This window comes from Mugil cephalus, chromosome 19, assembly GCF_022458985.1.
Source record: "Mugil cephalus isolate CIBA_MC_2020 chromosome 19, CIBA_Mcephalus_1.1, whole genome shotgun sequence".
Classification (NCBI taxonomy): Eukaryota; Metazoa; Chordata; class Actinopteri; order Mugiliformes; family Mugilidae; genus Mugil; species Mugil cephalus.
Genome location: NC_061788.1, coordinates 22,027,131 through 22,054,092, shown reverse-complemented (window position 1 = coordinate 22,054,092; position 26,962 = coordinate 22,027,131). Strand labels below are relative to the sequence as shown.

The 26,962-nt window shown below is 38.7% G+C and overlaps 1 protein-coding gene across 1 annotated transcript; it reads right to left on the bottom strand.

Annotated features, from left to right (window-relative positions):
* Window positions 1–594: 594 nt before the first annotated feature.
* On the bottom strand, window positions 595–17,636 carry mvb12ba (multivesicular body subunit 12Ba). The gene is made up of 10 exons (XM_047569940.1): window positions 17,379–17,636; window positions 11,592–11,714; window positions 9,756–9,863; window positions 9,550–9,646; window positions 9,223–9,352; window positions 8,073–8,216; window positions 6,758–6,852; window positions 5,763–5,818; window positions 4,089–4,148; window positions 595–3,729 (listed from the first exon to the last, which is right to left on the bottom strand). The coding sequence occupies exons 2-10, from the start codon at window positions 11,700–11,702 to the stop codon at window positions 3,643–3,645; spliced, it is 888 nt and encodes a 295-aa protein (XP_047425896.1). The 5' UTR covers window positions 11,703–11,714; window positions 17,379–17,636; the 3' UTR covers window positions 595–3,642.
* Between the last annotated feature and the right edge of the window lie 9,326 nt (window positions 17,637–26,962).

Sequence of the window (26,962 nt, the reverse complement as noted above, 5' to 3'; positions counted from 1 at the left end):
TGTATTGGATAATAAATCAAATTAAGTTAAACCAGCTTAATTTATATAAGCTATATATTAAAGTTAGTTTTACTATTTAGTAGCAATAATTAAGTGGTACTTAAACTACATGAGTTGTAATAAACCATGTTACATTTTTTTACTTAGTTATTTTGAGGCAATGACACCATTATGACCACCTTCCTAATATTGTGTTGTTTCTCCCTTGAGTCTCCAAAACAGCTGTGACTTATCAGTGAATGGACACGGGGCTTCTGAGGGTGTTCTGTGACAGAATGCTGTCAGATTTTCTAATGTCGAAACTGTACACACCATATACCATATATTTTAAACAATAGCTCAACACATGCTTGGACATTATTCAGATTGCCAACAAGATAGACCTAAACCACTCAGACTGTGGTGCAATAATTAGTGAAAATTCTTCTTAGGCGTGTTTAACATTATTGGGGCAGGCCAGTGTGTCTCTTGAGATGTCCCAGTGCTGAGGACCAGAAATCCAATCCAGGAGGGAGAATGGAGTACATAATCCAGTATCAGCAAGTCTTCAACCTGAGTGACATGAAGCCAAAATAAAACCCAGACAATCAAGGATTCAGCTCATCACAGTTTAATAAAACTTCCTCGTAATACAAATTCAACGAAATGCTGTTTTTGTTCGTTCTTTAGTGAATAAAATCTATTCATGAGACAAAATCTGTGACCTTTGATCAGTAACCTATAAAAATAACTGTCATATTGAAACCTTTGACATCTCATCGTGTCACCGTGCATGCAGACTAACAGACACCACAAAGCAGGATTGTTACAAGTCGTTAATGCAGACGCCGTATTAGTTAACTACTAAATGTTTCAGCGAAATTGGCTGGACACAAACACTACATCTGAGAAATGATACATGTGTAGTTTAAAGACACAGAGCTTCACCTGGACATGAGCCATTCATCTTTTCATCCCCATTAATAATGTCAGCAGTGCATTTGACAGTTTCATGATACAGTTTTGAAAACAAAACCTTTAAGACAACATGATCACAATACTGAAATGACTAATAAATTAGACAAACACAGACAAAGCAACGGGAGGGAATCCATCAATTAATGCCATGGTAACTTTGCGGAATAACACAACATACTGAATTTTAGTGTTGTGAAACAAATGGCAGCAAAATAAGACAGGATCATTGACCTTTCCCACAATCCTCGAGTATACATCACTGTATTGCTGAACAAATAAACGGACAGTTTTTAAGATAAATATTGACTTGTATTGTAAATTTAGTATAATGTAAATGTACACAGCCTTACTTCCTTCCCAATAACAATGACATCTCTCTATCCAGCAGGCCTCTCCATCATTAAGGGGGGGTTCAGGCTCTCAGTTGTGTAATGCACCTTGATGCAATTTACATTTGTTACGGGCACTGTACAGTTAAAAGTGAGCAGAACAGAGTCATGTTCTGCTCATTTTCCTGCTCTTCTCTAAACAAATCATAGATCACCATCTTTCAAAAGGGAAGAGAAGTCAAGGAGTGACTTCAGGAACCAAAAATCTGTGTTGAAAAGTACCATGTCTGAGAGTGGCCGGCTGGCTTGTATTGGAAAATGTTTAAAATTTGAAAGGAGAAACAGTGGATGGTTCATCAATGGGCGCACACCTCTGATGGAACAGGGGAAGTTGGAGGCTGAGACATGCTCAAGACATGCACAAACATGTCTGTTTTATATTTAAAACAAGACAGTTGTCCAGTTATCATTGTTTTAGTTATGTCCACTATAACACACTACATGGGGAAAAAATAAACGAAACCACACAATTTTGGTTCAGCCACTTCACATCTTTCATGCTGGCAAAGATGTTTTCACTAAAAATTAAATTATTCAACTTACGCAGCTGGCAGTAAATTTATCTGAAAAATCTTTAAGAAATGTTGAGTTTTACTGACAGAAAAAAAAAAAAAGAAAAATAGTGTCAAAGAATAAATGCATTTTGTTAGAGAAGCGCAGAAGATCTGTGATTATGACATCACTCTTATCGTACTGTCGTATCCAATCGACATGAGAGGGATGATGCATCAATGTCAAATACAATTAAAAAAAAAAAATGGATCTGCGGTAGGTAGTTTAAACTATTACACTATTACAAGGAAAATCTAGCACAATTCCCAAAAACAAAAACAAAAAAATGGCATGCCTGATCTAGTGGTTTTGTTGGTGGGGAAGGAGCCAAGGAGCCCTATGGCCATGTGACTCAGCACTGACCCCTTCTGGGGGGGAAAACCCATCACGCTCATAAGAAATTAACTCAGTGGTCATAATGTGTATAACAAATAAAAACACTAAAAAAAAAAAATACTAAAACACACCAAGTCTGAAAGGGCAGAGAAAATAAAAAGGAACTGAATGCATGTTTTTTTTTCTCCCCCCACATGTAACAAACGCACTCTTAAAATCAAGAGCACTTTTGTGACAAACATATGTAACATCTTCTTGTTCTTTAGATTACACTTCAGAAAGTAACCTCAAACAGTGAATAGAATAAGGACATTATAAAGTCATCAGGGCTGGACATGAAACCTAAATGTTTTCCCAACCAAATGCACTAATCACCCAAAATGTTTCAGAGCTTTTTGTTTAATGTTCATATTCATAGTTGGAACTGGATGAGTGTTATAAGTTATTAGTTTGGTATAGTGTGATAGTTTGGAACCAAATCAGATTTCAATTCCAAACCCATTAACACATCAGACGTATTGACAAAAATCATATTAGTGGTATGTGTAGTCCAGCAGAGTAGCAAGTGTCCTGCTTTAGCAACCTTTAAACAATAACAGCGGCTCCATGTGTAATCCAAGCAGCTGGCTCAGAGAAAGTGAAAGAGTGGTTAACAGAATGTCTTCGGCAAACAGGAAGCACGCTTAAATTCCCAACACAAAGTGCACTCACAGTCACACCAGTATATTACAGTAACATCTAAAGTACAATGACAATCATTCCAAAACAAGAAAACCACTACAAGCTTAATAACATAATCCAAAATCCTATATCTTCCTTTGTATTTTCTAACACTTGAACTGCCTTCCTGGTTCTTTCAGAGGGTAGCAGCCGGTATGTCATGAACAAGAAAGGCATATATGACATCTGCTTTCACACAAAGGTCACTTCAAAGACCCTAATGTGTATCCTCCATCAGAATAAAGAACCCTTGTAATCCTTTTATATAGTATGTAACAAGTTATTAAGATGAATAATGACCTTTTGTATTATAAGGAAATAACACTTAATGACTCTCTTTAAAAAAAACATTTTAAAACCATGAGTGTGACTCCTCAATAGTTCCTTGAGCTTAAAAGGTGTGTTCTCCACGTCATTTTAAAAGCACACTCCTCAATGTTGCATGTAGTGGTTTCTGCTTGACCCACTGACTTCCAATAGTTTCAGTTTCCTTTTCCAGAAACACAAAGAGACCACAACATGTCCCAGAAGTTAGAAAATTCATTGTTGTTCATTTTTGTTTTTCTTCTCAGTACAGTTAGCTTGAAGAGGTGAATTTCACTGTTTGTTGTGGGAAGGTTCTCAGTAGTTGTGTACAAGTCTCTCTTGTTGGTGTCCATAGGGACTAGTGTTGTTAGGGAAAGGATGTTCAGGCCTCGGAGCTCAGGGAGGTCCGTGTTGGACTGGGAGGGAGGCGAGCTGCTGCACTGTGCTCTGTGCGGAAACTGTAATCATACTGACACAGGCAGGATCAAATGTTATTACATTGTAACATAGTCTGACAGAACTCATCCATCGTTTATTGAATCTAACTCTCACAGTCCTCTGCAAGCATGTCAGCAATTCACAACAAGCACCAACAGCAGATTACAAGGACCACGCTGACCTCTGGTGGACACATTGTAGGAACATTTTTTTTTCAAAGCAATCATACATCATCAGTTATTAGGAATGTTTTGAATTTTATCCACACTCAGTCTTCAACATCCATAGCATTTGCTTCTACAACCACTATAAAATGACGCCTGAGAAGAATTCTCCTTGAATGTTATCGGAACCGTAGAAACTATCAGAAAGTATCATTTGCCTTCTCACCTCTTTCTCTATGTCAGCCAGAGACTTGATTGTGATGCCCATCAGATCCACCTGCTGCAGCTGCACATAGAGAGCAGAAATGGTTGGTTAGAAGCTTCAAGTGCTTTCTATTCAATTCTTTCATTTCATTTCTCCCTATTTCAAAGTTAATGTCAGCAGTCAAATTAGACAATCCTTTCACACTGGTTAGTCAGTATTTAGCATATAGCATAACAGCCAAACCATTAAAACCATCTGCCTAATATTGTGTAGGCGTCTTCTGGTGACTAAAACAGCTCTGACCCATCAAGGGGATGGGAATTTTTGGCCATTCTTCTAGAAACACATTCATTAGGTCAAATACTGATGTTGGACAAGAAGACCTGGCCTGCAGTCTTCATGTAATTCATTCCAAAGGTGTTTTGTCGCTTTGAGGTCAGGACTCCATGCAGTCCAGTCAAGCTCTTCCACGCCAAACTCCCTCATCCATGTCTTTATGGACCTTCTTTGTGCACTGGTGAAGAGTCATGTTGGAACAGGAAGGGGTCATCCCCAAACTCTTCCCATAAAGTTGGGAGCATGGAATTGTTCAACATCTCTGGGTATGTTGAAGCATTCAGAGTTCCTTTCACTGGAACTAAGGGGCCAAGCCCAGCCCCATACCATAACCCCCCTTCACCAAACTTCACACAATGCAGTCAGACAAGTACCGTTCTCCTGGCAACCATTAAACCCAGATTGGCCCATCATATTACCAGATGGAGAAGCGCGATTTGTCACTCCAGAGAATGTCTCCACTGCTTTAGAGTCTAGTGGCAGCTTGTTTTATATCACTGCATCTCATGCTTTGCATTGCACATGGTGATGTATGCAGTTGATGCAGCTGCTTGACCATAGAAACCCATTCTATGAAGCTCTCTACACTGTTCTTGAGCTAATCTGAAAGCTACATGAAGTTTGGAGGTCTGTAGCAACTCTGTAGAAAACAGAGCTGACCCTGCTCTGTCATTTTACCTGGCCTGCCACTTTGTGGCTGAGTTGCTGTCATTTCCAATCGCTTCCACTTTGTTATAATTCCACTGATCCTATCACAGTACCATTCACTGAGCTCCTGACAGCGACCCATTCTTTCACAAATATTTGTAGGAGCAGTCTGCATGTCTAAGTATTTGGTTTTATACACATGTGGTAATGGAAGTGACTGGAACACCTGAATTCAGTTATTTGGCTTGGTGAGCAAATATTTTTGGCAATATAGTGTACATTGCCTCACTCTCAAAGGGAAGGCTTACTTGTGTTTCTACGAGTTTCAAAAAGCAAATGGTCGAGCCACTCTTCAGTAGAAACAACTCCCAGTTTGGGTTCAGGAGGCAGAGACCGTCTCTGCTTTTAACCCAAGAGTCACATCTATGTGGTGGTATAAAAATAACATAAAACTGAATTGAAAATTGAATTGAACAATGTTTAGGTGCATGGTATAAGTCTAAGCAACATCTGCACAAATGCCAGCACCCAATATCTCCTGGTAGAACATAGCATCGTAACAAGAGGATCAATGTTATCTCCACGAGCTTTGGCTTTCTGTGTATAAACAGCATACATATATTCAGTGGCACTGGAGGTGCAGAACTTCAGGCAAGATGTGAAAGCACATCAATAACTACAGCTACAGAATGACTGACTCTGGCAACTTACATCAGATGAGGCGCAGGCAAACTTCTCAGAGATCATGAAAGGCACTCCATCCATTGCTGAAAGAGTTCAAAGAAATTAGGTCACAGAACTACAGTAATAAAAAAAAAATATATAAAAAAAGAACTAATCACAGTAAAGATGATAACAATAACTTAACAAATTAAGAAGAAAGAAAAAGTAAGTTACATTTAAACAGCATAATATTGATAAAAGTCAATGACAATAAAATTTTTGGTAAATCCCTTGACATGTCCTCATCCATCCAATCAGATGGGCCCTTAGACTTAGACAGACTTTAATGATCCACAAGGGAAATTAATTGATCACAGTAGCTTAAATTAAGTAGCTAAATTCCTTCATTTCGGCTCAAGCTTTCTCCCTGTTAAGGGTTTTTCTTGCCTACAGGCTTTCTCTGGGGCTTTCAGACCGGGTTTTGTATAGCGCCTTGAGACAATTTGTATAGTTATAAATAAAATTTAATTGAACTGAATGGAATTATAAAATGCAAATATTTCATGTATTAAAATAAACATCCAATACAACCCAGAAATAATATGTGGAGTTGTCAAAACTACAAATAATACACAACTAAGTTCAATAATGAAAGGATGGGATTTTTATTGACTTTAGCATTGGCCCTGGACTAATCCACAGAATTGCCTAATAACATTTCTACAATTGTTGAAGAAAATGAAATGAGAGTCTTATGAATTCTCAAGAGATAATTTTGCATACTAAGAAGCCATAGATACATAAAACATAACTTTAAACTCACCTAATTATTAATATAGGATCCCCAATGTAAACCTTCTGAAGAGAAGTGTAAAGATGTGTAGCTAAGCCAAAGCTCTAAAACTAAAACAAGTTCTTCTTACACAATCATTAAGGTGAATTAAAATCCCATTTCTTTACATTAAGAACACGCCATGTGTGGCATGTGTTCGAGTGGAACAATTCAAAGAGGAGTGATTGTGTGTGGGGTGGACCATGCTGACCTGAGATAGCATACAGGTTGGAGTTCTGGTGCTCATAGTCTGGTCTGGTAGTGTTCTTCCCTCTGAAGCTGGCAGGGAGTGTCATGGAAATATGCCTTCAAGCAAAAAGGAAAACAAAGACAAATAGCATCTGGTTTGTTTAATGGAGATAAAACAGAATCTGCAAATCTATTGATGGCTACAAGTCAACATTGGATTAGATACTCTGTGCACTCTAAGCCTGGAGGAGCATTAAACGTACATTAAACTACTAAAATGAAAAATATTCACTTGAATGTGAAATTTGGATGACCAGATTTAAGTTGTATATTTGGTGTATTGAATGCAACCATCATTGCTAATGTCTCAAAAAATGGAGCACATCATCACAAATAAAGAAAAGTAATTGGAGCCATTAGAAAGTTTCAAAGCAAAAAACATTCCTCCTTTCTTAATGTCCACATGACAGCAATCAGACTCTGCCTCTCATTGTGGTTTGCCTCATTTTCTTAGTTCACTGTGATCTAAAGATAGTTCTGTTTCCCTTTCCTTGAAGAAAGGATGTTGATTGACAGTGAACGCCCTCTTGCCTTCATTCAGGTCTGAGCTTCATGTGTATATATTAGGGGTGTATCCTTACATAAAATTAAAGTTTGAACCTCATTTTTGAAATCGATGTGTTTTCTGTGATTCTCACAGTAAAGGTATTCAAGCATTAAACAAATCATACATATCAGATTTAAATTTGTTTACAACAAAACAGATAATCAATAATGCGGCTCCACGTTGCTCCACTCCCAACTTGCAAGATGGCACTGCCTACATCCCAGTAAACCAGTGTCAGTTTGACCAATGCAAGGAAGGGGGAACGCGTTGCTCTTATTTACATACAGTTTATGGTTGAAACATGCCCCATAATGAAATCCAAATGGAGACCAGACTCATATTCTGACAAGAATCGAGTCTGGTAACACCAGGCTAATTCAGCATTGATGCTTATTTTCTTAACTCTGCCTCACAGTAACATTTAGTGGCTATAAAAAATGCTTGCATGCGGTCCTCCAACAAGCCAACAGTGAGCTGCCCCCTGTGAGTCCAATGTTGATTAGCAGAATAACCACAGCAGATGTCGCCTTTAGAAAAAAATCCACAAAGAAGTACAAACGAGAGAGGCACAAAACATGGCTACATACAGAAACTCTCTTTCAAATAAGTTGTTTGTCAGGTCTTTTCCAAAAATTAAAGGAGCACAGATTTTGATGCTGCCACTTGTGACATAGATACCTGGTGGCAGCATCAGACACACCTGCGTACACACATCATTAGATGGACATACTTGAGCATCGGAGCTGGGGGGACCGGGGCTGAGCTGGAGGAGGAGTTCACATTCTGAATGTTGTTGGTGGCTGGCATCTGTGTGGAGTCCTGGGCCCGGGGTACATTCCCCATGCGATACCAGATTCCCATGTTGTTGAGCTCTCTGTCAAACAATAATTTACACACATGATTAAGAAATATTAAGGAGCAGAAAAGACTTTCTAACACAAGGTTGAAAAATGGCAGGGCTAAGCCCAAATGGAGCTGCAATAAATGATGACAGAATTGTAATCGATGAATCTTTTAATCATTTTTCGATTAGACAACTAATCTAATCTTTTTTTTTTTTAAATTAAAGTATAAACTATTATCCGAGTAATTGATTGTAGTACTAAAACATTACTTAACTTCTTCTTATTTATGTTATAAGAAAAATATGACACATTTAAAGAATATGAATGAAGAACCCATTTTAAACGTTGAGTTTCACCAAATGATGCTATTAAACTGAAGCTCTGATTAATTAAGTGTAATTAATTAGGATATTTTTACTATATTCTGGCATTAAATAGCATACTATGTTTTAACCCAGAACTTTCAAGCTGTGATGCTGACCACTGCTAAAGGCTGCTTCCACTCACACAGAGCGAATGCTCACAAACATTTTTGTTTAGTTCCATCGTTCTACATGTGCAGAGACAATCTGCTAAAAACATATAAATGTTCTGGAAAGCACCTATTAGATGCATTTCTTTTCTCAAAAACAACTGACGAGGACACGACGACGACAACTACCAGCCTCTGATCACCAACAAACCATCAGACTAAATTCAACATAATGGTCCAAATATTCAGGACTCAGCCACAGTTGGGAGTAGTTTATATTTTATATTTTATATTTATTTAAGTGTGCAACCACTTTGTCTTCTTCTTCTGTGGTTTTGGTAGGTTTGAGCAACTGGTCATGCTACTGCCCTTTGTTTGATTAAAGTATTACCAACGCCAGATATCTTTCAAACGCCTGACTCTCTGTCTAATGACTTCCCTAACTCTTGATGTCTGATATTCTTTGATTTACAGGTTTAGTATAATTTGACCCTTATTTAGATTTCCATCAGACAGCCATGTGTCAAGTCTGGAAGCAAGACATTTCATCCAGAGCTGCTCACCCTATAAAGGTATACTGAGGAGGGGCCTGCTTGGAGCGTCCCAGGATGCGGATGTCGCAGATGGCTGCCTCTGTGGAGTCTCGAGGAATAAACTTGATGCAGAGTCGCCTCTTCCTAAAGGCCTGCTCCTCTGTGGTAGACAGTACAGAATGAGAGTCCCTCCACTGCACATTAAATATATACAGTCTGCTCATTATATAAGTACAGCCTGGAAAACATCTCGTGAGTAGGGCCCAACAAGATTCAGAGGTTAAATATTTCAGTGTTTTCCAGACATACCGGCCACACAGTGATGTCAGTGTCTTTGTAGGTGAGCTGGTAACTTACGAGTGTCAATGGTCTCCTGGATCGGGATGAAACCTACAGGCAAAGTGTCCTTTATATCAATCAGCTTCATGTCCACAAGAACATTACCTAAATGACTCTAGGGAGAAGAGCATAGAGGAAAGGACAAACATTAGGACCAAATAGAGATACTAGATGAGAATAATTCAGGAAGTCAATCTAATATTGTTATGCGTAAATTAACTTACGTTTTCTTTAGAGAAAACCCTGGTGAAGCAGAGGTAGCGGGTCACCTTGGACTTAAAAAGGCCATCCTTCCACAGGTCAGCATCCAGGCCATCTGTTGTTGTAGAAACCTGATAGCACATAAATCAGGGGAGGAGGGATCGTGAAACGGAGGCAGTTTCAACAGAACGGAGATGTTTTTACATCAGGGTTCTTTTAACCAGTCTCGACAACCATTGTTGCGCACAATAGCTAGTTGACAGTGTGACGCTCTGATCTAGGCAGCATATATATTTGACAACTTAACTTTAAATTTCCTCAACAAGTTAAGGACACTTTGAAATCACACACTGTCGAACTTTGCATTTTTTTAAATGTACCCTATATTTGAGGCATTCGGTCATTTTAAATCACATCAGCTTGGATTGATTTCTTTAAATCATTACCATAAAACATCATCTTGAAACTACTTAAGCACTTGTGTTCTTATTTACAGTGCACTGAAAAATAAAAGTTATTGCATGTTTAACGTCAACCACATGGTGGCAGCCTCAGCTTGTGGTAAACACAGTCGTATATTAGAGGGAGTCTGTCCAACTCAAATCATGGGAGCCATGTTAGATACCTTGGAGGGAAGATTCTACAGTGTAACCCTATGGGGCGGATGTGCTATGTTCAAATAAATGTCTTATTTTCACCATTAACGGTCCTAGAAATGTTATTGCCAATCTCTGTCAAAATGTAAACGGTCCTCACTTAAATATCCCAGCGTCTACCTACTTTAAATATCTTAAATGAGCCTGTAAAATATTTTGTAGCCCAATCACCTCATCAGTCATGGAGCTGTGTTTACCTTCTCCTCAGTCTCTGTGTTCATCCATCGACGCTAAAAGTTTGAAATTACTCAAAATTTCGAAAAACTCTGAAATAGTGACAATGAAACTAATCTTACTGTTATTTAGTATTATCATTGTAACACTAGCCATAATAACTTAGTAATAACCGAGGCAAAGTTATGTGTCAATAAAATTTGTCTATCTACATGGACAGAAATTACATGCACACACAGGTTTCACAGTATAGATGACGGTAGCTGCTTTTTTTCTAAGGCTTTAGTCTAGATAACTGGCTAACATAAGTCTAGCATAAGGCTTGGTTAACTTCATACGTCATTTATTTGTAAAGCGGTGTAGGTCCACATCAATGATTGTGTCACTTTATTTTTCCTATATAAAACATTAACATTTCTGCATAAAAATAACTCTAAACACCAGCGGACTTTCACACAAGTTGTGAAAGCTCACAATTTAACAAATGAAACAAAAACAGTATACTTGTTTATTTTCTTATTCAGAAAAATGAGCGAAAATTACACATCCGCGAGTTGCAAATTAAATGTACTTCAGGATTTACAAGCTAATTTCAAGGCCAAATTAGATCCATCTGTTCAGAAGTGTTTCCAATCAAAGTAATGACACTCAGGTGGTGTTGCGGTTTAGCCCTGTTTAGTCAAAAAAAAAAAAAACTGTAAAAGGCTAAATCTATCAGACTGTATCATTTCAGTATCATGATATTTTGCCAGTTACCAAAGCCCTCTTAGTGCTGCTTGATTGTTATTTAAAAACAGTGGTTGTTGATCACACCGTAAGACAATAACAAAAGACAATTCACAACTAGATTTCATACATTCACATTTGCCCTTCTTAAATCACATCAAATGTGCTTAAAAGTTATTATGATGACCGTGACTAGAGCTTAAATAAATACTTTGGTGCACATAATCCCAATTAATAGCGGTTGTGCATGGTAAATTGGAAATTTAAAAGTCCATCTGTCCTGAGTTGTGTTCTGAGGTTTACCACATCATATCCTGTGGGTGCCCTGTTCCTGGAGGCTACCACTCCAACTCCAGTGATCGGGTCCATCGGCATCTCTGGCAAAGCTTCAGAAAGGTCCCGGACCTCAGGCATCTTTGAAGAGTACTGCAAAACAACAACAACAAAACAAAACAAACAAAACAAAAAAAACTGTTTAAAAACTTACTTTCTTGGAAAGTGGCCTTGAAACTAGGACAATAGGAGAATAGGCACAGCCTGACACGTCCAGTTCCTTTGAGACGTGGAATATGCTTTTTTCTACTTTATTTGTTTAGGCATAGATGAATGTTTCCTACAGCTCCAATCACGGCAGGACATGTATGGAACCATCTTCAGTAACCAAAGAGGAAGAAGAATGCAGTCGCTTGACTGCTTCACTGACATATTTTAAAACATATTCTACCACTGAAGCCTCATCCCCACCTCTTACAACTGCAGTGGTCCAAAAGGACATGGCATATACCAAACCTGGCGGTTCTCATCAACAAATTTACTTCTGTCAAAGTATATACATGACTCAAACGAGTCTGTCACACCAGTCTTCTATATACCAGCTGTATAATACATAATGATGTGAAAGTACAAAGAGACAGAGAGTGACGTTGTGGAGCTTTGTGTTTTAATAATGGTAAGAAACTTCTTTGTGCTTCAGAAAATGGTAAATGTAAAGTCCCTGACAAAAGACTCGTCGCTTATCCAAGGTGTAGGAACAACAAATAATAACTTTTGCTTGGACAAAAGTCTTGTCACATACACAAATAATGTATTGAAGAAATTATACTTTATTTTGAATACACAAACGATGCTACGATAACATCAGAACATAAAGTCATGGTGCCTTGATAAAAAAATTAATATCCTGAATCATGCTTCTCATCACACAAATCTAGTAATGTGTTAATTACAGTATTTGTCAAAGGTGAAGCTCTAATCACTGATTGGTTGAATCAGTTATAGACGCAACAAGACTTTTATTAAGCTATTAATATGAAGGCCCTTGACATTAAAATTAACCATTTGTTGTAACAACTGAATGATTAGAAATAAAGTTATCTGCCATTTTAAGTTACCATGTCCTTGTACGAGGAGACTTTTGTCAGGGACTCTATGTATCAGGTATCAGGTTCTCTGTCTCTAACCTTAGCGTGTGCTCTAACCTAAATCCATGCAGTGTGACGTCATACTGTGTGAAACTGCCAAACCCTCAAAGACAAACAAACATTCTCTTTGCATGACATCACATTAAAAAAAACAGAACTTCACCACAATGTCCCGCAAACTGACAAAACATAATACCACATCTACAGATGTGTCTGACCAAGCCACAGAGCCACAGAATTAGCACTTAAAGCCTCTTTTGGATTGAGGAAAGACCTTACTAATGTGACTTAACAGAATGTGAACTGTGGCGTGCAGACGATTTTCACAATTGTGACTAAAAGTCTTGTTATGAACTGCAACGCAGACGCATGTTAATAAGAAGCCAGTGTTAAAAATGTCAGTGTGACATTTACACAGAGAAGAAACACTCCTTGAAGCTGCCTGGACAACAGAGGCCTCCTGCATTGCATCTCCTTGACTACCACAGTCTTCTCTCCAGAGAGAAATAAAACGCGAGAGAAAAGGTTTGATATAGAAATGTGAAAATCAATGGAGCCATATCTATAATACATTTCAATAGCAGGAGGTTTATTACAAACTAATCTGATTTTGTTTAAAACAGTTGGATTAAAAGAATTACTGCAAGCGATATATTGAGACTTGGCTCAATGAGGAGAAGGATGCAAATTTTCTGGACTGCATCATTGTAGAACCTGACATTGAGAGACAACTAGAATTACTGGCTGTGGTCATAGAACTTCCTTACTGGTGATGCACACGAATCATCCACAGTATTATGACCACCTGTCTATTATTGTGAAGGTCTCTCTTTTGCCTCCAAAACAGTTGTGACTAATCAGAGAATGGACATGGACCTTCTGAGGGCATCCTGTGGTGTCTGGTAAACGAATGTTGTTAGTGAGGGTCTTCGGGTCCTATGAGTTGAGGGGAGGGGCCTCTGTGATTAACCCCACAGATACTTGATCAGTTTGGGATCTAGTAAATTTTGGAGGCCAGGTCAACACCTTGTGCTGTTCTTCATGTTTCTTAAATTATTCCTAAAGCTTTTGTGTGTGTCTGTGTCAGGCTGCATCCTCCTGGAGTGTCATTACTATGAGGTGGGGGTGCCTGGTCTGGTCTAAGTGAGTGGTACATGTCTATGTAACATCTACATGAATGCCAGGTCCAAAAGTTTCTCAGTAGAGCATGGTTACAATATTGTCAATATTGTTTACTTCACCAGTCAGTGGTTTAAATGTTGTGGCTGATCAGAGTGTGATGAGAAAAGAAAAGTTTTGTGTTTGTGTTTAATCTACTTAAGTACAATATATTTACTGAGTTCATAAAACCCAACAAAAAAGTACATTCTATTTGTGCTAATGGGAGGAGAAGCCACGTAGATGCTGTCTTCCTCCTCCAGCTGCCGTAGGAGTGCTGAATGCCAGAGTTATTCTAAATTAATGGATTGGACAGCTCCATTCGGCGTCAGTTTCTTAGTAATCTGTTTTGCTAATGCCTCTGGTCTACTCATTCATTTTGTGTTCATAATATTCATGACATTCATGAACTGTGGCCAGACACAATTTAGAAATATGAAAGGCCAATAACTATCCTCACTCCCACAATGAAATGTTGCGGTCAAAGGTTTAGGATATAGATATTACAAAATTAGCTGCAGTTTATAACCTGAATTTTTAAGGGTCAGTGACAAGCTCTGCCAAGCTTACAGTTAAGCTCATGTGACTGACATGTTTATAACTATTTTTGTCATTTTATGTATTCCCAAAACATATTCAAGTTACAGTTGTATGAACTTGGGTTTAAAACACACCCAGAACGCGCAGGAATTCTGGGTTCTGGGCGCAGGAACTTTCTGTACACCCTGCTGAGAAAAAAAGCACACAATATAGAGCCCAGCAACACAAAAATAAACTAATGTCTACAAAAGACTACAGTGGTGGATGACAGCAGGACACTTGCCATGGTAACGATAGATCACTTCACAACATCTAGTCAAGGGAAGAACACTCTCAAGGAGATCAAAATTTCATAATCCAAGTCTATCATACCAAAAAAAAAAACACGAAGATTAACACAGTTACCTAACACCCATCATCAAAGGATTCATAAGCCTCAAGAATCAAAAGACAAGATCAGGCTTGTCCAAAGAAAAAAAAAAACCCAGAACAGGTCAGGAACAGTGCCTTTTGAACAGATGAAACTAAGATCAAACTGGAATGAAAAAAACAAACTAACATATAACACCATATGTAAACTGCGACGGAGACTGTATGTGATAGAATGTGCACACATGCGGGGAACTGGATCTCTAGCGTCTATTGAGGTGACACAAGTCTGAAGGCCAAAGACTAATTTGTAGGAAGAGAAGGGGGAATTCTACTATGGGCAAATCAGGCGGAAAGGGATTTTTATTAAGTGAATGTAGAAGACCCAAGAACAAACAGAAGAGAGGTGCAATACGGTTAGGGCCAGGATTCAAATCAATCTTTTTTTAAAAGATCTGATACTTATTTGTGGATTTCTTGGATTGATTTTTCCAATATATGTAATTTCCTGCATCCTCATGAGAAATTTTGCTGCAGCTCCATAACACCTCAAAATAAGATCAGTCTACATTCGTGGGGCATAAAGGGACTGAAGCCAAGGTGTGGCAACAAGTTTGACAAAAAAAATGTATGACAACAGATACGTCCTCAACAAAGGCAAAGCCATATGCAAGATGTGCTAATGAGAAGTAAAATACCGACGAAATACTACAAATGGTTTTATGAAAATCACTTTCATAATGCCACTAAATTGTTTTGAAACTGAAATGTGTCTTAATAAATCAACACTGAACTGAAGCAAATCAAATCAAACTGAGACCTTGTGAATCAGACTCAAACTGATTCAGGATCAGTAGCTATACCCAGCCCTAATAAAGACCTTGCAAAGCATCACAAGAGAGAAAATCCCATTGTTTGCTGACGTCTACTGGTTCCAGACTTCAGACATTGCCTGCAAAGGATAGTGCGAAAATGATGTTGGAAACATTTCCTATGGTATGTTTGTTCAATTCCTCAAACCAAAGTTGAGAGTCTGCACATTAAGATGATATCCATTATATCACCACGATTTCAGTAAGTTTTGGTGCAAACCAAAATAGCAACAATCATGTCAGTATCCAAGAGTGTACAGACCTAACCGTACAAAAGGACTAAAGCTTGTAGCTATTCCCAATCTATGAGGGCAGGCAGCATTAGAGTGTTAGGCATGGCAAAATGACAGAAGTACCACTGCGTTGTGGAGCTCGATTTAGCTGATTAAACTAAAAGGATAAGTCAAACCATGCATGCACATCTCGCATGCACCAGCTGTAACTATTAACCCACTGTTTTGTCCTAATCGGGACATTGGCAATTGAAAGTCAAATGTCCAGAAAGATAGTTTACATAAATACGAAATGAGTCTACAAATCAGTCCGACTTGACAAGTAATGCATAAACCAATGCACACAATTTGGCCTGACTGTTGACAAGACCACACTTTTGTTAACCTTATTCCCAGGGGGAATCTAGTTTGTGATGTCCATGTGAATGAGTGCACTCATAGGGACTGATCTGAGCAAACAGTATGTAAGACAATGTGTGCTGTGAGCAAGATGTTGGCTTTGGCAAATTACACTTTAAATCCAAGCTGGAATCTGTGCGCAGCCTGGCTTCCTCAGTGTCTTTAAGTGATTACTTTTGCTGCATTCAAATATGACTGCAATTTAAAAACAAAACACACAGTTTGGTCCCTTGTCAGGGAGTCAATGCTGATTTCCAGCCCTAAATACTACACTGCAACCACTGAATAAACAACATGAATTACCTCTAAAACAACATATTGTGTAAAGGAAATAATTAGTGCATTAATGGTGCACAGTTATATTAAACCTGCTTCATACTAAACCAGCAATGGCACATGGAGATCTATATTTCAGCTAATAATCACACAGAGTATCTCTGATGAATATCCAAAAGGCGTTAAGAAAAAAAGCAACTGGACTTGTTGAGTTTGATTATTGTTGAGTCAAACTCAACAAGTCCAGTTGCGTTTTTAAACACTTTTTGGATAAACCATGATCTGGATAACTGAGAACCTTCACAGATATCTCTCAGATGAAAAGCACTATTAAGTGGGACAACTGAATTTGGTACATATACACCCTACCCTACAGAGGTTTAACGTTAACTGTAATGGCTAACGGTTTGTTGAGTAATAAATAACCCGACATGTTAGCGATGTCTACGTCCAAATAATAAGTTACTATGCAGTAACTTTCGCTCTTATTGTCCTGGAACCGACCAACCGTAGCTGGACCGCAGCGTTAGCTGAGCTAGCTTAGGTACAGGATCCCACAGGACCCAGCCAACAAGCTAATAAGCTAGCACGCTAGCTACTAGCATCCAGACACCAGCTACGACCAGCGACGGAGCGAGGCTGTCAGGCGTTAATGTTAGCTACGATTATCCGGCCCGGCTACCCGACCAAGCATACTCCACCAAGAAATGTGCTCCAGCCAATTTAATATCCAAACAGCAGCGAGTACCACAGCCTCGATTAAAGGAACCGAAACTGCACCAGTTAGCTAATGTTGGCTAAGTAGATGGGGTGTACACTTACCCAACGAGGCTGTAGCAGTTGGATCCGACCGGGTCTACGTGTGTTTGCTTTCTGTGTTTGCTTTCCCACGCCGCTTCACAGCTCCGAAGAGGCTCGCATCTTCACGAAATTGCTACGATCGATGAACCAATCCAAAATATGGGCTGCTTTGTACGCATCTGCATAGTGGGCTGCCAGCTAGCGGTTTGAGGAGGGTGCCATAAGGACTGGGGGGACGATCATCGGGTAACTACTGGAGGAGCCCTTCCCTCACCGTCACCGTCGCCCCCGCCCCGTGCCTACGTATAAAACCTAAACACTTGCTCATGAAGAAGAGAAGTGAAAACATCTATGCCGGGGGTGGCAAACTCGTTTTAGTTCGGGGGCCACATTCAGCCCAATTTAAACTCGAAAGGCCGGACCAGTCATTTTCCCATTAATTTAAGTGCAAAGGAGAACAAGTAGACCTAAATTAAGAATGTTTACATTTAATAAAATATCCTTTTAAAAAATCTGATTTCGTTAGAAAAATAAGTGCAATTTGGGCTAATTTCTAACTGCTGTTTAGTTCTGGGTCTCAGTGTTTAGACTTTACAAACTGTTTTATGTACAGTAGATCATGATTGCATGGAATGGTTGATGTTGCGTTCATGTTGAAAACTGAAAGTAAATTACTTAATAAATGTTATGTTATGGTTGCAGTTCTGTAACCAGACTTTAACCTGATTAAAGTTAGTTGTTGCTACAGGAGTATTGGAATCTCAACAGACTTTAACCAGGGCTTAGTTGAGATGATGCTGAGAATATTGTAAAATCGTGAATCTACTTGACACGTGACAGAGAGAATTCCAGAAGGTTGTGCCTTTAACTGAAAGTGCTGTTTTTCCAAAAGGAAATTTTACAGTTTCTAATTCTGCAGTGCTGTTTTGGATGTTAACCCAGTATGCTGAAGTCAAGTTGGAGACAAGCCACAACTTTTTTAAATGATGTTCCCAGTGGTTTCTTGAATATTACAGTGGCAGCTTGATCATAAATGGTTGTTAGTGGTCTAATAGCAGAGTGTGGTGTCTAAGGTTACGCAGTATTAGAAATGACAAATGATTGTGGCATGCATAGATGATAAATGATCAAGTTATATAGAATGGTAAGCAGTCTGGTGAGCTACACCAGCTGTGCAAGACGATCGAAGGATCCAAGATTTTATTAAGCGCTCATTTTTACTTTTGTTTTAAAAACATTTGAGTTTGTCCGAAAGACATAGTCAATAAATGTGATTAAATGTTTCTCTTATAATAGTGGGATAATAATATTTTTGTAATTAAAGTACTCTTACTCCAGTTATGTTTACTGACTGCAGTTCCTCAAACAGCCATAAGATGCTACTGATGTACTGTTTACATTTTAAAAGAGGCCCCAGAAGAAGCTCTTAATTCATGCTGTCCTGAATGTAAACTGTCAGACAGAAGGAGCAAAGGGCATTGAAACACCAAACTAGCACACACTTATACTTATGTACGGGTGCATGCATGTGGACATGAATATGTGTGTTGCACAAGCACATTTTGTTGTACTGTTTGACAATAAGTGTTATTCCATGACGACAGGCATTAACATTTATCATTCCAATAAGGGTCATTCAGTTCTATTCTAAACACAGCTCTCTCAAGCACATTGGACAACTCACAAATATTCCCAGAACACCTACAACTTTGTAAACTGCAGGAAATGTCCTAGAGATGGTGAATTACTCTTTTTGTGCAAAGTCAGTGGAATTTATCTTGAATTAAGATGCATTCACTAGAAACATCCCTGTGGTTCTTTAGAGTGTGTTGTTCAGTGGAGAGGGAAAGTGGACTGGTCCTTCTTTTTCCATGTCTACTGTATCACATGACTGAGAGGGTCCTGTTGCAGCTCAAGTCCCTTCAGAGGTTTAAGTAATTCAGCTCACTGGTCACAAGAGGGTAGCATTGACACCAGATTATAAAAACATGCTCACGGACAGGGGATTTATGAAATACCACGGGCTCACTAAAATCACACATGTTTATCTTAAAGGCGAAGCTCCTGGAATGTATGTATGTTACCTAACCTAGCAGTGTATCTGTATTTTTGATGCTATGCTTTGTTAGACACCAGTTTCAGCGGCACATAATATACAACAACCAACATTTTAGCTAAAAATAAACAGCTCACCATACTGTATTTACAGTAACACAATTTTCTTTATTGTTCAAATTATACAAGAACATTGACTGTGAAATCAAAAATGAAAATCAAAAATTACAGAAACAATCTCAGGCAAAATGCCTTTAATGGGTACTTTGATTTTTTTTTTTTTCTTTAGTGTGGCTCCTTTCACTAGCATGGAGAGGGTAGCATTACGACCTATACAGCAGCCAGCGACAAGGAGGAGCCTGATGTGCTTTGCCATCAGTAATGAGGAGAGGCACCATCCATCTCTATACACAGTCTATAATTGTGGATAGTCAGTTACACATGGATGACAGAACGCCATGCTGCACATTAACTGCAGGTCAACCTGGCTTGCTCAAGTTAAGACTGCCCCTGATGAACAGAGGAGAGAGTGGTACCTGAGCTGGATAAGCAATTTTGTCAATCATAAGTCCACTGAGAACAATTTTCCACAAAACAATACAGTAAGTAAATAATACTGAAGTTCAATGTGATGTCAACACGCAGGGAGCACCTGGTGGATTTCTTTAGTGACACTCACAAAGGCAAGATGTGAACAAATACATACATGTACAGGAGGTTAAAAGGCAAGTGGAATTGTGGCCGAAGAATGCTCCCAAAATTCCTACTCAGTGCCAAATTTAAGATCTGTACCTAGGATATTGACTTTTTACTGTCTGGAGTAGCTACATCCACTAGTCTCAGGAGATATTCCAGAATGACAAAAGAAGAAGCTCCAACAAATCACTGCGTAATTGCATTTAAGAGGCATGCAGCCACATTGATTTTGCATAGGGCACCCGGTCATCTGAGAAGGCAAATACTCTGTGCACTGAATTTTGCTGCAATCTTTGTTTGAAACCAGTAATAGTAGTCAACAAGCCAAGCTTAATAATACAGGGCAGTAGAAAAACACAGTCACAATTCAGTTAGTTTAGCATGCAGAAAACATAAAAAATAACACCAGGAAGAAAAGCTGAGGCCATTTTACCTCCTTCTAAGACTGATAATATCATTCAAAACATTTTCAGAAGAGGAGAGTCTGTTGGGAGAGGGTGTTGATTTCTCTCTGCCCATGTAACCCTGGATAACCTGACACTCACCACCCACAAATGTATTCCAGCAAGAGAAAATTACCCCAGCTTCGCAAAGAGAGATCCAATCTCTCAGCACATGACACAGGACAGGAAAGGCTTCTTACTGTTATTACGATGTGTCAGCTCCCATTAGGTACTCTCGGAACTTGTTGGTCACTGGGGAAAGTAGAGGAGGGGAATCAAGAGCAGAAATGTATCTCAGTAAAATCTGCTGCCACCTTATCCATTCTCCTCCAGCTGCACTGCTAAAATTACTGGCCACAGATAGGCTTTGAATGAGGTTGGGTCAATGACGGACAAGTAGAAGTGATAAACGTTTCTTAAGGTGATTGAAAAAGAGAAAAAAATTAATGTAGACTGATATGCGACAATTCTAGTCTGTATATATACATATATATATAGTCTGATACAGTTTTTATTCCACAAAATCCATGCACATTCAGCATATTCCGATCAGTCATAACCTTATGACCACCTTTCTAATATTGTGTAGGTCTCCCTTGTGCCTCCAGAACATTTATGAATCATCAGAGAATGGACATGGGCATTCTGAGGGTGTCCTGTGGTGTTTGGAAACACAATGTTGTTAGTGGGGGTCTTTGAGTCTTATGGGTTGAGTGGAGGGGCCTCTATGGATCATCCCACAGATACTTGATTAGTTTGGGATCTAATGAATTTGGAGGCCAGGTCAATACCTTGTGCTGTTCTTTATGGTTTTTGAGTTCCTAAACTGTTTTTGTGTGTATGTCTGTGTCAGGCTGCATCTTACTGGGGAGTGTCATTGCTATGGGGTGGGGATGCCTGGTCAGGTCTAGGTGGGTGGTAACATCCTCATGAATCAATACCAGGTCCAAAAGTTTCACAGCAGAACATTGGATTGTCAAAAGATGGCCAATGTTATTCACTTATCCTGTCAGCGATCTTAATGTTGTGGCTGATCTGTGTATGTGTAACCAGATTGTGTCTCTAAATTGGTCACCATCAGATGATCAGTATTTGACAACCCTTTCTCTACACAATACATCATCTAAAAATTTCAAATCTGACAGTTTCTGTGGAATGTCTAATAGCTGGCAGAGTATGCGGGGGAGGTAGCCCCTGAGAATAAGACAGCCCTTGAGAAGAAAACCGTGAGAACACGTGTTGCCATAAGGCATTTGGTGACCTTTCAGTAAATGTTAACTGCAAAACACCAAAGCTCTAATAATCAGAGGAAGCTCAGCTCTATTTCCAAGTTTGATATATACTTCCTGGCCATCAGTGGCTGTTTCACTGGCCATACTTAGTAAGGTTATTGTAAAAATCAGCTACAAACTAACCTCTCAGTTGTTTGTTGTTACTGCCACCTATCTCTGGAATTAGTTTTTTTCTTGTTGCCTTTCCCTCTGGAAGGTTACTCAAAGGATTGAGATCAAATCTAAAATTCTGAACCACACCTCTCTCCTAAAAGTCCAAAATAAAGGGTAAGTGCTGTCAAATATGTTACACATCTGAATTCAAATGTACTTCTATCACTTAGGTTGACTGCAACTACAAAATGTGGGGTTCCTTTATTCCTTTATTCCTTAATTCGGATCCCTATTAGCTTCCACAGCTGTGGTCACTAACCTTCCTGGGGTCCACATAAAACAAACAAACAAAAAAGAAAAACAATACACAGACATATAAACATACATACATATAAAAAATGTATGTATGTATGTAGTATCACAAAAAGTAAAAACACTGTATATACAATACTTTGTGCAAACATCAATAACCTCTCAATGAAAAAAAACAAATTCCATTGCAGGAGAAAGGTGAATTTTAACACTGACAATATGCAATAGATGATAAAAAAAAAAAAGCTTACCCGGTACTTGCTTTAGATGAGACTTGTCATGTGTTTGTTGAGGATGAAGTCAGGAAATATTCAAGTCTGACTGACAGCAGGAAGAAACAGCTTGCCTGGCTCCTTCAAGAGATTTTTTTTTCTTCTTTAAAAAAGAGAAAAAAGGTTGTAGTTTTTAAAAGAAGGTCCATTTCTATGCCACCTCTGCTGACCAATAAATTAAAGCTAGACTATCTGTGCGACTTACTGACAAGACTATGACTCTCTTTGACTGTCTTTGGATAAATGGGATCTCAAGGAAACTCAAAGGGCAGAATCTACAAAGATCCCAAATTGCGTGTACTAATTTGCATGCGTAATGTAGAATTTTGTGTGTGGGCTGGAACCGTCGTTTGTGGGTGATTTACTAAGACTGATTGAGTAAATGACAGTGAGTGTCAACAGCGCTATGCAGTGGCGATCTTGGCTTGGAAATTCTGGGGGGCCATCCAGAAGGAATATCTTATAATGCCATCCAGAAATATCATAATCAATAGCCTCACAAACAACAACAACAACAACAAAACACAGCAGCAAGTGAGAGTGGGTTTGACAGCACCTGAGAAAAAATTGCAGCTGAATAATGCCATCACACAAACAATGCCAATCTGATGGCATATATTGTCATATCAATAGCGCCACCAAACAGCAGTGTTCAAGATCTCACTATATCAAATACTCAAGATTGAAACTATGACGTGACAACAATAAAAACACGATATGTTTCATGGTGTAAATAGCGTACATCCAATACATAGCAATCAACATACAAAGTCACAACACACAATATACATAGCACTGTCAAACAGATATTTCACCTCCACAGACAGGTAAAGAGCTCTGTGAGGTTGTGTCCCCAACACACACATCACCAGTTATACATTACACAAATTCCACTATAAATCAAACATTATAAAAATGCATTACCAATTCAATTTAGGTTAAAAATACATTAGACTCACCAAACGCGTTTTTGACGAGCTCTGGTTAACCAAGTTTTCCTCCTAAACTACTCCTGGTTGAATGACCTAGTTTTGTCTTTTCCGTCTTGAGAAATGATTAAATCCTCCAGTCGATGTGGTCTCAAACCTTTTATCTCCAACATCTGCTCAAGTGGTAATGTCCTGAATCTCACACTAGCCAGGCAGTAAACTCAGTCATCATGCAATGAATAAATGAATCTTGAATTAGCAACCGGTATGTTACACAAAAGTTAGTCCAGCTAGCAAGGCCTGTGAAGTTTCTGCAGTTTTCTACACATCAGTTCATCAGTCCACAACACTGCAGGCCAGGGCCATCTCAGCTGTGCCCCACCGAGGGTGTTCACCGTTGAGACTGCAAGCACAAAACGACATTTAATGCCATCACATCGAAGGTGTCAGCTGAAGAGGAGAATAAACACATTACGAAGTTACAGCAAAAAACATCTGAATATAATTATAAGACACAGCGCAGTGACAGACCCATAAAAGAGGCCCATGCATAAAAAGAGGCCATATTTTATCTCTCAGTAAAATCTACTAATGACCAAAAAAACTGAAAAATAAAAAATATTCCATATTGTAGGCCCACTTTTGTTTCGAGTTAACCTGCTGTTTTGCTTATTTTTTTGTGGATACTCGATGACGCAGCCACTGTGCTCATTTATTTACTTCATCATGATATTTCATTCAATTTTAGAGAGTTGAGCAGAGAGGCTGGCTGTTGAGACTCTTGGCTCTGCTTTTTCAATTAATTCATAAATTTATTCGTGGAGCAGAGTCGCTCAGTCATCCATGTGGCATTGCCCTCAATGTCTTACGGTCAGTGACGCAAATTATTTAATGGATACATCCCCATTGGATACATGGGGTAACGTTTAGTTGCAAAATGAAGATGTGGGAATTCCTCCTCGCTACAGTAACAACAGCCATGTGTGTGCAATTACGCATAAGACAAACCGTTTACACGTCTTTTTAAGGCATGTTAAATATAGATGCAGTTTCTATGAGCAAAATTGCTTTCATGTTTGATAAATTGCTTTGCATGTGCAAAATTAATATATTTGCATTTTCCCAGCCCAGCACAAGCAAAATTGTGCATAAACATCCCATATTCCATATTCATTGAGGTAAACGTGCTAACTGGAAGCTGACACGTTATTTTGCACCTTTGAAAGATGCAACCCTTTGTGTGCAATGTTAGAATATAAGTTTATACGTTTTTGTGTGCTTCCCTGTCAACCAGCTCACTACCTATTACTCAAAGGCTACATAGCAACACAATTTTCTAAACCAACCACATTTACACCATTGACCTCACATGTAATGTTATTGACTTACTGTGTAGTGATTAGTGTAAAACTAGGAAGACCTAGAATCAATCACCTTTATCAACTTGTCATTCGCATGGATGACGAAAGCTAGAAAGCTTAGACATATGCCACCCACCTAGACCAGACTAAACACCCCATAGCAGTGACACAAATAATTTTTAACTAAATGATTATTTTTAAAAACATCCAAAGGGTTTCAGACCCAGACCCAGTCTGTGCTGTACACCTCTTGAAATACTGTGGTTAAGCTTCCAATCAAATATTTTAAATTCAGATATTTAAAGCATCTGAATCATCCTCCTTTAAAGTATGTTTATTGGTCTCAATATTGTTTTCATTCCAATGAGACTATGAATTTTATATTGTGCACCTGGAAACATTTTATGTAGGATCAAATAGAAACACGAGCAAAAGAAAGGTCAATAATTATTACCTCAGTTTTATAATAATCTGATTTATGAAATGCCAGATAATGAGACATTTTCTCTATGACAACCACTTCATATGAAACTTACAGAGAAAGTTTACCAAACAAGAATGCATGTATTCAAAGTTTCTAGGATTATAGATGCAAGCCTGTGAAAACCGAAGAAAAGTTCCACGCAATGTTAATATCTTGGTTGCTGCAACCTCAACTACTACGGATGTATCCGTAGAAACACAAGCTGCAAAGTTTTGAATGTGATGAATAATGAGCTTGGTACTTGTCAGCTCACTTGCCATTCTATGTAATTAATGCAGAGGAAGAAGCCTTCTGGATGGTTCCTATCACTCATGCACAAATACGACTTCCCTAACTCTAATGATTTATATTAATATTCTCAGTCTGGTATATTGTGGTTTAATGGCAGGGTAATTTATGGAGACGACATTTTAGGCAATCAGTTATCAGTCACTCTGTTGTGTGATTTATTTTAGCTTTATGCTCACAACTTAATCGAGTTGGATAATTGTGGGAATCAAAATAAAGGCAATATATGGGAAATGAGGGAACAGATTATAGGTCAGTTGCCTATTTTTGGTTTGTCTGGCTTAATAAAAATACTGTATGCACTAGTGGCTGGCTCTTTTCAGAATTCTACACTTAAATGCTACATTCTACATATACAGATCAGCCACAACATTTCAACCACTGATAGGAGAACTGAATAACATTGACTACCATGTGACAATAAAATGTTCTGCTGGGAAACTTTTGGACCTGGCATTCATGTGAATCTTACTTAGCCATGTACCACCTACCTAGACCAGAGCAGTCCTCCCCAGAACATAGCAATGACACTCTTTGATGGCAGGATGCATCCCCAGGCACCCCAAGCAATAAGTTGTTTGCTCCAAAACAATTTGGTTAATACTTATAACTGGTAATTGGATTTCAATACAAGGCACAACAGTTCTGCTAACTCTGACTTCTTTGTTGAGAAATACGGGAAAGTCAGCTTTCCGAGTTGGCACTTTTCATTTGAAGTCTCATTGGGCCTTGCTATATCGAGCTGAAGTACACACAGTTTTAAGTTTTATCTCATGTCATCTCATCTCATCTTCTACTACCGCTTATCCTCACTAGGGTCGTGAGGGTTGCTGGAGTCTATCCCAACTGTCATCAAGCAAGAGATGGGGTACTGCCTCTCTTCAGTTGTCCCTATCCAATACAGGTTCAAAAGCCCAGCCCCCCAAAAGATTTAGAAACTTTTTAAATGTAAATGACTCTTATACACACATATCAAGAAATGTTTAACACTGCAGGTCATAATCAAGTATTCAGCTCCAACAAGGTTCTGCATCAAAGTGTGGTTTCTTCACATCACATATTAAAAGCCTGCTTAGAACACAGCTTACAAGTAAATTATTTAATAATGTGACTCAAAGTAATGATTCAAAGAGATTTTATTCATGTAAAATTAGCTTCCTTTTTATTTTCGCCTCTCTTACCCATTATGCACTTTTTTCTTTTCTTTCTTCTTCTTTGCCAGGGACATGTTATTCTTCAGTCATGTATCTCCTTACCTCACCTGAGCCAAAGTGATGGTGGTGTGAGGGGTATCTACAAGCCACTTGTTTACAGCACTGACCTTGGAATTGGATTACTTATGAACAAGTTACATTGTTACTGCATATTGATATGATACGT